This window comes from Seriola dumerili, unplaced genomic scaffold, assembly GCF_002260705.1.
Source record: "Seriola dumerili isolate Sdu_G_001 unplaced genomic scaffold, Sdu_1.0 BDQW01000258.1, whole genome shotgun sequence".
Classification (NCBI taxonomy): Eukaryota; Metazoa; Chordata; class Actinopteri; order Carangiformes; family Carangidae; genus Seriola; species Seriola dumerili.
The window spans coordinates 1,845,409-1,856,414 of NW_019174513.1; the positions used below are offsets into that span (position 1 = coordinate 1,845,409).

The 11,006-nt window shown below is 41.8% G+C and overlaps 1 protein-coding gene across 1 annotated transcript in view; it reads left to right on the top strand.

The window, feature by feature from the left end:
* Positions 1-6,664, top strand: part of clcn1 (chloride voltage-gated channel 1) — an 18,181-nt gene extending 11,517 nt beyond the window's left edge. The window contains exons 12-23 of the mRNA XM_022756549.1: positions 534-689; positions 808-877; positions 968-1,078; positions 1,527-1,740; positions 1,837-1,970; positions 3,035-3,216; positions 3,323-3,404; positions 3,500-3,582; positions 3,852-3,902; positions 4,028-4,132; positions 5,817-5,903; positions 6,197-6,664. Of these exons, the coding sequence (XP_022612270.1) occupies positions 534-689; positions 808-877; positions 968-1,078; positions 1,527-1,740; positions 1,837-1,970; positions 3,035-3,216; positions 3,323-3,404; positions 3,500-3,582; positions 3,852-3,902; positions 4,028-4,132; positions 5,817-5,903; positions 6,197-6,664 (1,743 nt within the window). The remainder of the gene's footprint in view (positions 1-533; positions 690-807; positions 878-967; positions 1,079-1,526; positions 1,741-1,836; positions 1,971-3,034; positions 3,217-3,322; positions 3,405-3,499; positions 3,583-3,851; positions 3,903-4,027; positions 4,133-5,816; positions 5,904-6,196) is intronic.
* The last annotated feature ends 4,342 nt before the right edge of the window (positions 6,665-11,006 follow it).

Genomic DNA, 11,006 nt, shown 5'->3' on the forward strand with positions numbered 1-11,006 from the left:
TAAGCTATATATAGACACAAAAGAAAAGCTGCGATCCTTTGAATTTTAAAGGGGAACTCCACCGATTTTACACATCAAAGTCTGTTTACAAGTCTTTTTTATCTTCACGTGAAGTCTGACAGAGGTCTGGTAACAGTGTTGGCTGGGTCTGAAGACTACATTTGAAAATGAAAAAAATCTGTGGGAGTGGGTTTAGAAAGAAGTGAGGTTACCAGACCTCTGTTGCTCGCCCATCGTCTCTGCCTGAGACTAGCGGCTCGATGCTACATTAGCCGCGACTAGCATAACACATCTGAATCTCTTAATGTGGAAAGTGAAATGCCACTGAATTTACAAAATTGAAATATTTTACTTTGAAAACCATCTTTCTGAATTCATGTTGTCTGAATTTCCCTCTTTGAAATTTTCAGAAGGCAATTTTAATTTTTAAGAGCTTTAATCCAATCTGCAGAATTGGATCATCCACTGAATCTGTTGATGTTCACACAACTGTATTTTTAAAAGAGGAATCATGTTTCTGTTCCCTCTGGCAGCTGATGCCCAGAGAGTGTATCAACTCCCTGTTTGATAATTTCACCTGGACCAAAATCTCAGGATCTCCTGCTCCACCCGGCCTGGGCCGCTCCTCTGCTTGGCTGCATCCTCGTGTCAGCGTCTTCATCATCCTCCTCCTCTTCTTCATCATGAAGGTAACTCTCCCTCCCCCTTGCTGTGCACAGTCGGTACTGCCTTGAAATAGCATGTGATAGCATGAAAAACCTCTGGGACTGGTCTCGATCCTACCTTGATCCTGTTTTTGTGTTGCAGTTCTGGATGTCAGCAGTTTCCACCACAATGCCCATCCCCTCGGGCGCCTTCATGCCAGTGTTCATACTAGGTAAGAGGATTTTGTAATGCGAGTGCAGTATCTCCTGCTGAGCTTCAGTTCAATTTGTCTTTACCAGCGTCCCTTATCTCTGTCCTCAAGGAGCTGCTTTCGGTCGCCTTGTAGGAGAGATCATGGCCACTCTATTCCCAAATGGAATCCTGTTTGATGGGATAGTCTACCGCATCCTGCCAGGAGGTTACGCTGTCATTGGTCAGTCTGCTATCCTTAGTGCTGTATTCAGGTTCCCAATGCCCTGAAGACTTACTGAAGAGTTGCAGATTTGATAAGAATGAAACCGTGTTTGAATGTGTTTAATTTCCCACATATAATATGGCACCTAAATTCATCTTTCTGGTCCTCTTTCTTTCCTGTAAATATGTTGATATACTGTACATACAGTAGCGGTTATGGGAAAATCCGGCCATTTTTACTTTGCTTTGGCCAAAATGAGGCCTGTGCTGTGTAATTTTGAATATGACTCTCTTACCCTACTCAAAAACATTTGAATTACCACAAATTAAACCTTTAAATTCATTGAAAACCCATTGAATTTGATGTTTGGCTCAGTGTCAGAATGAGATGAGGTAATAATGAAACAGTCTAATCATACTTCACCCTTAGCACATATTCTTTATCCTCCCGTCTGCTTTTTTACCAGGCGCAGCGGCGATGACGGGAGCCGTCACGCACACAGTTTCCACAGCAGTAATCTGCTTCGAGCTGACCGGTCAAATATCCCACATCTTACCTATGATGGTGGCGGTCATCCTAGCGAACATGGTGGCCCAGGGTCTGCAGCCTTCTCTCTATGACTCCATCATCCAGGTGAAGAAGCTGCCCTACCTGCCTGAGCTGGCCCTCGGGCACATCAGGTAAAGTTTGCAGCAATTGTTTTCTGCGTGTATGTTTTCCATATAGCTGCCATTGTAAGACAAATGGTAATTATTGTAATATCTCTGCCTCCCCAGCAAGTATAACATCTTTGTGGAAGACATCATGGTGCGCAAAGTGAAGTTCTTGTCTTCTCAATCCACTTTTCGGGAACTGAACCATCTGCTAGAGACCACGACCCTGAAAACCATCCCGCTGGTTGACTCTAAAGGTAGAGCAACTTACATTATCATAATGGTTGCTTCTGTCTTGCTTATAGAGGCTTAATGGTATAGGAATAGGCCAAGTTAGTAAAAAGTCTTAAATTTTAAGTCCTTTATTTGTGTCTTCTCCATAGATTTGAGGCTAAATCACCTTTACTCAGTGTCATCGTGTCATATCATATGTTTATTTTTAAAGGAATAGTGCAACATTTTGGAAAATATACATATTTGCTTTCTTGCAGAGTTAGATGAGAAGATCAATGACACTCTTATGTCTGTATGGTAAATATGAAGCTATAGCCACAAGAAGCTAACTTAGCTTAGAATAAAGACAGCTAATATATTACAGTCTCCAGTAAGTCACTGCTTGCAACCAAGAAATAGTCCCACTCAAAGAAATCAGATATAATGGTTTCATTAGGGACCCAGAGGTGCTGGCAGGCAGATTTTGTTAACATTGGAAAGAGCCAAACAAGCTGTTTCCTCCTGTTTTCAGTCTTTATGCAAAGCTAAGCTAACCACATTCTGATCCTAACATCTTATTTACCAAACAGATATGCACTGTGACTTTATATGTATTTTATTGTTTTTATTGTTTTTATGCATTTATCTTTTTTAATTTTTCTATGTAATGTTCATTTATATATTTTATGTAAAACACTTTGAATTGCCTCTGTGTATGAAATGTGCTTTTGTATATAAACTTGCCTTGCCTGCCTTGCCTTGAGAGTAACATCAATTTTCTCATCTAACCCTCGCCAGAAAGCTAATTAAACTAGAAGGGCACTCAGAGAGCGCAAACCTCCGCCAAGGCTAATGTAAAACAATATACACCAGACTTTGGAGAAAAAAATCCAAATTCACAGCAAATGATCCGGATCTGCCCCAAACTTTAATGGGTTCTTTCCTGGCCCATGTCCCATCCCTCAATCAAGATCTGTGCAAATTGGTTGAGCACATTTTGTGTAATTCTGCAGACTAATAAACAGACATGGGTGAAAACATAACCTCTGTGGCGGAGGAAATAACTTCCCCAAATGTCTGACTGTTCTTTTAACACTTCCCTCTCCAGAATCCATGATTCTTCTGGGCTCCATCGAGAGAACAGAGCTCCAGGCCGTCTTTGACTGGTGGCTCTCACCAGAGAGGCGAGTCTTTGAAAGAGGTCAGAGTTCACCGGGCCAGGGCTCCAAAGTCAGCTGGGAGTCCTTCACCTTCGTGGATGAGGAAGGCGGAGAGGAGAGTGCAGACAAGGTGGAAAACACAAATCATAAATTGCTTCACAGATGGATGTTGTGAGTGGAAAGTTTGTTACTTTCAGCATTTCTCTATACAGTTACTGATTATGTTGTGCCATCAGACTGCTCCAGTTCAGGAAGAATGCAATGGGCCCATGCAGTCCCCCAAACCTCAGGAGACCTCCACCAACCACACAGGCTCAGGTAACATGGCACTTCCACTGCACAAAAAGACAAGATCACCCGTCAAATGTCACTTCCTGTCTCCACTTACATGTGTTGCCATACCATGTCCTCAGACAAGCGCAAGCTGCCATCTGTCAGGAGGACCCTTCAGAGACTCTTCTCCTCCACGTCTTCATCAGGCCAGACTGAAACCCAGGTACGCCGCTAAGATCAGCCTCACACATACTCATCACTTTGACCCCAAATGCTCGAAGGAGCAGTGCATCAGAGATCTGCTGTCGAGTTGGCAGTGACAGCTCAGACAGGGGCGTCAGTCCAACATGGCAGCCTGAGCCAACCTCGCTAATCTGAAGGGAGGAGCATGACATGATGCAAACATAGAGGAGCTGACATGTTTTTGCGGTGCAATAAAACCACTAGGGGGCATCTTATCATCATCTGCATCTGCATTCTGTCCCTCTCTTTCCTCAGGACACCGCACCCCCTCCGCTGACTGACACCATGGCACCAGAGGAGGTACCGTACACTATTGATTCAGCATCCACACAGCAAACAATGAGATAATCAAACCATCCAGATCAATCACTTGAAACTCTGTACACTCTGAGTCTGTCTCACTTTCTTGTGATTGGCTGATGCAGATCAAAGCCTGGGAAGAGGCAGAGCTGGACAAGCCAATAGACATGGAGCAGATTCGTATTGATCCCTCCCCATTTCAGCTGGTGGAAAGAACGTCTTTACACAAGGTGACCACAGCAGCACCTGAGTGACGCGTCACCGCATACAAAGATCCATGTACAGACACTGATTCACTGATAGTCATTGACACTGATAGTCATGCACAATTATAGTTTCATATTTACAAGCAGCAAATTTTAAGGAAGTAGTTTGACATTTTGGGAAGTATGCTATGTTTTTGCACTTTATTTTTTGTACAGATTTTACAAAGACAAGATAAAATATGCTAATTAGTGACTTGGCCCCGCCTGTCGACACAGCAGGGGGTGCGATTCAGCAAAACTATGCTGGGTGGTACAGCAAAATAGGTGAACCAGACTTGCTGCATGTATTTGATTGGCAAATTAAATACTGTAGGTGCAGGGCCACATTCCTGGTAGATCTCTTTATAACGTGAATGGAGTATTTCTATTGTTTACCTCGCAATTGCTGTGAGAAAAGATAAAACATTTGTCACTGTGATAGCTTTACAGAGTTGTAAAATCCTGTCTGTGAGTATTACAAACCATTTAGCAGAGTTTAGGTGTCTTATACCCCCTTAAATGCAATAATCTGTTGCTCTGTTACAGCTGGACTTCTTGGATTTTATTTCATGTCTCACTGGTACTTTAAAAAACATGACCCAACCAGTGCAGCCCCATATACTGTTTTGGGTGTGAATACTCACTTAGAGGTGCTGGTAGATGGATTCTGTTGCCCTCGGACAGAGTCAGGCTAGCTGCTTCCCCCTGTTTCTAGTCTTTATGCTAAGCTAAGTCAAATGGCTCCTGGCTGTAGTTTCATATTTACCATACAGACATGAGAACAGTATCTTCTCATCTAGATTTGGCAAAAAAGCAAATGAAAGTATTTCCCAAATGTCAAACTATTCCTTTAAAGCACAGAAGAAAAGTTAATTTTTACTTTTACACTTATTTATTTTTATTCTCAAACTTTTCTAAGTTCTTCTTTGTATTCTTCTGTTCTAACACTCTTAATTCAGTGTTTTGAAGAACATCAGTTTCAGCCTCTGAAATAATGTCTTCTGTGAAGTTGTATCATGGGAAATGTAGGATCCAATGAATTTGGAACGTGAGTCATACTACACAATTAAAGTCAAGATGTGACATCCTGAATTATGTTTCCCTGAAGGTATTTGTAAATGACATGGCTACGCCAACAAGGGTGTTATGGGTAAACATAGAGGCTCGAAGAGGAGCTGACGTGACATCTCCCAAGTCTCAACAGCACATTGTGCAGACCTGCACAAAACGTACTACATACAAGTATAAAATAAGCCGGCACATAAATCATTTTTAAAACTCTTATTAGTCTTGAGGTTGGGGACTCAAGACTTCTAACATTGGAATATGGAAGTGGAATACTCTTTTACATTGTTGTTTTATTGTTTGTTTGTTTTTTTTCCAATTTCTCATGATTAGCAAGTGAGGACAGCGAGGAAAATAAAAAACATAGAATTTTATTGTACGGCTCAGTGCAGCTTGTTCTCTGCTCATATGACCATAAAGCTTTGGTTCCTGCATCTTGAAATTTATGCTGTGACTCATGTTTTGTTGGCATGCCATATATTTCCTCTTATACTTGCAGAGAAATTGTTTACGAGGAACAGTGCAGCCATGCAAGCAGAATACTGTCACCGCACAATACATTGAACACTGACTGGATTATGTCCTTCTCTCTGTCATTACTCAGACCCACACTCTGTTCTCTCTGCTGGGTCTCAGTCATGCCTATGTCACCAGTATTGGAAAGCTGGTGGGTGTCGTGGCGCTGAAGGAGGTAAAGGTTCTCTTTGTTTTTTCTTTATCAGCATGTTTTTTGTCACCTCCCTCAGTTTGATCCTGTAATGCGGCGTGACAGCGAGCTGTGGTGATCTCGTTGTGGGCCGTTGTTCTGTCACAGGGTGCATCATGCTTCATGCTCTGATTCATGCGGTTATTCCATTCACCGCCCTCACAACTCAGCTCCCTCGATGCTCACTTTAGTAATCCTGCATTGTCACTTCAACACATGTTTCTGTGCTTTATGGTTTGCCTCTGTGGCTATTTCAACCTCCTCCTCTCTTCTAACAGTTACAGAAGGCTATAGAGGGCTCAACTCGTAGCGGGGTGAGGCTTCGTCCCCCTCTCGCCAGCTTCAGAGACGCCAGCAGGAAAGCCAAGAAGCACCAGCCTCCCTCATCTACCCCTTCCTCCCCCACTCGGGACAGAGACCTGTGGGGGGAGGGGAGCAGACATGAGGGGGAGCTGGTGAGGAAGGAGTCCAAAGAGGATTGCCGAGGGAAAGCGTCATCTTCCAGGGGAGCTGCCGGGTGTGACACTGCTGCCTCCTCCCCCAGCAGCTTGGGGAGCTCTCTTGGCAGCTCCACCACCACCACAAGAGGAGGTGATGGCGCTCCTCAGGAGCTGGCGTCCCCTTCTACCTCCTCCCCTACCTCACCTTCACCCCCTGCCTCCCCTGTGTTACCCACCAGCCCTGTCCTCACGCTATCCTCCCTGCAGGAGGACAGAGAGAGTTCGGAGTCAGATGAGCCCATATAGGAGGACTGGGTTTAAGAGAAAAGACTTTTACCTTCTTCTGATTTCACTCCTTTTCCCGAGAGACAGAGCTGCTGTCTGGGTGGAGGAGTCGGGCCGACCTGCAGCCCTCACAGACATTCAGCTCTCAGCAAGCAGGACAAACTGGTATACACAAAGCTCCTGAAACTTGTAGTACACAAGAATATTTTTTCTACTCTTACAACAATCTCACTTTTTCACTCGTCAGAATCTCAGGTGCCTTCCTGTGTCTTTTGAACTGCAGACAGACAAACATTATATTCAGTGTCCATCCATATCTTGGAAATGTTTAATGTAACTGTACATCACATGTATCGATGTCTGGTCATGTCATTAACTCCCTTTGAGACAAATTAACTGACAGCAATGAATTGTATGATAATGAAATGAATGACAAAGACTTAATTAATTTGACCTAGAGGTCTAAGAGATCATGCATTTACTGATTGAAGTTAATTTTAAATTATAACTTACATTTATCATATATTTGCTGTATGGTAAATATTCAAATCACTTACACCAGTCTGTAATTTTTAAACATAATAAACATTAAATTTGTCCACTAGCTTATTTTAGTTATTTACAATCATAAAAAATGATTAGAAGAAATGCTGCAGCCATGCTAGCTACTCTGTGAAGCTGGTGATTTGAGTTAAATGCTTAAGTCATCGTGCTAACATGCTGGTGTTTAGCAGATATAATGTTTACCACGTTCACGATAATAGTTTAGTATGTTAGCATGCTAACATTTGCTATTTAGCACTAACATAAAGTAAAGCTGAGGCTGATGGGAATGTCGTTAGCTTTGCAAGGAGCTAAGTTCAGACTGACTTTAGCGCTGTGTGACAAAAACACAGGGTCTTATTTAAACCTGGCTCAGTTGCTTGACCACACTTGACCGCATGCAAATGCACATTCCTGATAGATTACTTTGTAACATGAACGCTGTATTTCTACTGTTCAGCTGGCGACTGTTACTAAATAGAATAGCTGCTAGTTTGAACACTGTCTAGACTTGTAAAATCCTATCTCTGTAAACATAAACCACAGTGCACTGTTTTGGCATCTGATAAGCCTTAAAATTAAAAGAGGCCTTTCTGGAAGCAACGCACCTTCACCAACTCCCACTAAGTTGTAAACAACTAGTTACATTGTTTGACCTGATGGTGGCGTGAAAAGTCAGGAGCTCACCAAAGTTATTAAAATTCACCTCGAGTTGGGAGAAGAATAACTACCAGACTTCATGAAAATCCATCAAATAGTTTTTGAGATATTTCAGTCTGGAACAATGTTTTCTACTGACCGTCAGACACGCCATTAGCGTGGTTAATATCACCATGTTAGTGATAGCATTCCAGCGTTCAGGCTTGAAAAGGGAATATCAAATTATAATCATGTTTGTGCTGCGAAGATCAAGTGCGTTTCAGGCTCTGATTTCTATGTGAGCTTGAACAAATAAGCAGCTGGTCCCTATAGAGAAGTCCTGTTTGTGAGAATTTGTCATTAATATTCTCCTGGCATAAAATAGTACTGATAAGGACTGGAGAGGAATGTTTTTGGAAGAGCATGACTGGCTGGATTACACTGCTGCCAGTTCCTTGGTGATGGCTGTTTTGCCTGACAAGCACCAATGAGCTGGCCTGAGACACTGGCTGCTGCCAAACGTTTAAAAAAAGACATATCACATGTGCTGAGGTTCTACAGAGCAAGGGGTGAATGTGTGAGAATCTAATTATTTACTCTCTGTGAAAAGATATCCACACGTATGCACAAGAAATGCCATTTGTTGGTTTGTTTATTTGCTCTTTCTCCACCGGAGGAAAAGAAGAGGAGACAGGTAAAGGAGCTGGTGGGGGCGTGGGAGGTTCTGTCGTGCAGGAAAAAGAGGGGAAAGGAAGAGAAACAGGAAGAAACAAGAGAGTTGTTGACAGAAGAGGAGAGAGAGAGGGGGAACCACGTGGAAGAACCATCCTGTGACAGCCGTCCAACAAGCATGCATAGGTGTGAGTGTTACGAGAGTACACTGGTTTCACCAGCCACACTGCCTCATTTCAAACAAATAAACCCAATTTAATACAGACTTTTACAGAAGCCATCCAATTTTATACAGCGTTTTATACAGCGGTTAATTTTTTTGCCACACACTGCCAAATTAAATCTATGTTACATGTCTGATTGCCTCAAATCCCCTTTGGTTGATGTGAAAACTTCAGTTATTTTTCTTTTTTCTTTTTTTTCAGGCAGTGATTCTTCCAATAAGACAGCAGACAACTCACTGTACACTGACAGACAGACATACAGACAGACACAAATATACAGAACGGATACAAAGAGATAGAAAGAGAGAGAGACAAGGAGAAAGGCAGAGGACCAGAAGCAGATTTTGAGCATCATGCCTGCAGACAAGTTACTGTAACCCTTGGAAGATGGCAGTAGAATTATACAAAAAGAGGAACTCAACTACAAACCAGTCGGTTAACAAAGACGTGATCAGTAAACCTTAACATCCGCAGAAATATATTTGGCTTCTTGTTATTAGTTTATTCATTCATTGAGATTTTGATAAACCAAAAAAAAGAAAGAAGGAAAAAGCAATAAAATAACCCTAACTGAAGCAGTGTCTTCTGGTTTAATCGAGTCCATGCACCTTTCCTTGTGAACTAATGTCTCTTTTTAGCAAACAGTCGAGCCCAAATAAACTTTACAGTTGTTACCATCGAAGAATATATAAAGCAATAGTCCTTCCCCCACATTATTTCTTTAAAGCCGAGACTCATAAAGAAAAAGATACTGCTCCCAGAAGGGTTGGTACCCACATGAAAATTATAGACTCTGTACAAGCTGTCACATTATTCCTCCCCACCAAGTAATTGTTCAATAAATAAACGAATATCTGCCATTGTGTAAAGACATTCTGTTTGCAGTTTTGAGCCCTCTTAGGTTGTTTTCATGATCTAAACCGGGATTCTTGAAGTGAAACAAAATTATGATAGATTTGTTATTTTTGAGAGCTGCCAAACTATCCATCTCTTATCTCTTACCAAGGTGTTTTTCAGCGTGTAAAGTGCTCAAAACCACATCCAAACAAGACTGCTTTACAACCATGACACCTATTCTAACTTATACTGGAAGGGATTTCAACAAGTTAGTAGAAAAATAAACATTGTCCCCAACATTGCATAAAGAAGCAATCAATAAATAAATTCATTCAAGTCAATAAACCATATGTATATATATATATATATATATATATATATATATACATATATATACATATATATATATTTTTTTTTTATCTTAAAAGGTTCTCACACAATCATCAAAGTGAGAGGAGAAGGTGCTCCCCGACAGGGAAAAGATGAAAACAGTGGTTGTATATTGTTGTAAAGTTCGTCAGTGAGACATGCACAGGAAGTCCACTTTGTTCGCTGTCTCCATTTAACTCCCCTCTGCACTAGAAAACACCCATTTTTCCTCAGGCGAGGAAGAAAGAAAAAGAAAAACTAAATGAAAACATGCTTCCTCAAACATCATTATAATCACTATCACACTCCAGGCAGCTGCTTCACAGTAATCACAATGAGCAGGAAGACACCGATCTATTCGGCTCTAGTGTTCAGTCCTAGTCTTCTGTCCTGTTCCCTGATTGGCTGATTGAGCGACACACAGGGGGGAACGATTTTCCCCCTGTGAACTCAGACCTACTGCTGTACTTCCTGTTTCTCTCGCTGATGGATTCAGCGGGTAAAACTCCCTCCAGTTTTGAGTGATCGCTCCATTTACAGCACAAACATTCCTGCGCTTCATTTGTCTTTGTGTGGTGGTACACGTAAGAAAAACAAAATTCAGGCCTAAAGTGTGAGCTTGTGAGCAAATCCCAAAATAAAGTGGGACTTTGAGGTGTAAAAAAATAAAGAAATTAACTGTACTAGAACACTTGTGACTGTGAGCGAGAGGCGACTTTTTATATACTCAGACTATTTACATCTATACGACAGAGCTGACACTGGGCTGTTGGGAAGCCAGTGTTTTGCCTGTCTATTGCTGGTTACAATTTAGATATTTGTGTGTGTGTGTGTGTGTGTGTGTATGTGTGTGTGTGTGTGTGTGTGTGTGTGTGTGTTTGTGTAGTTATGGTCTAGGTGAGCCAGCAGTGAATCCATTTAAACACACAATTGAAAAGACTCCCTTGTTTATCTTTGTTTCTCAAGAAAGTGTTTTATTCTCTCCCGTGTGGACGGCGAGGAGACATCAAAAACAACGCTCATGTACTGCCTTCTGTCTTCCAGTACATTCAAGATAGTGGTTATCATCCTCAATTTAT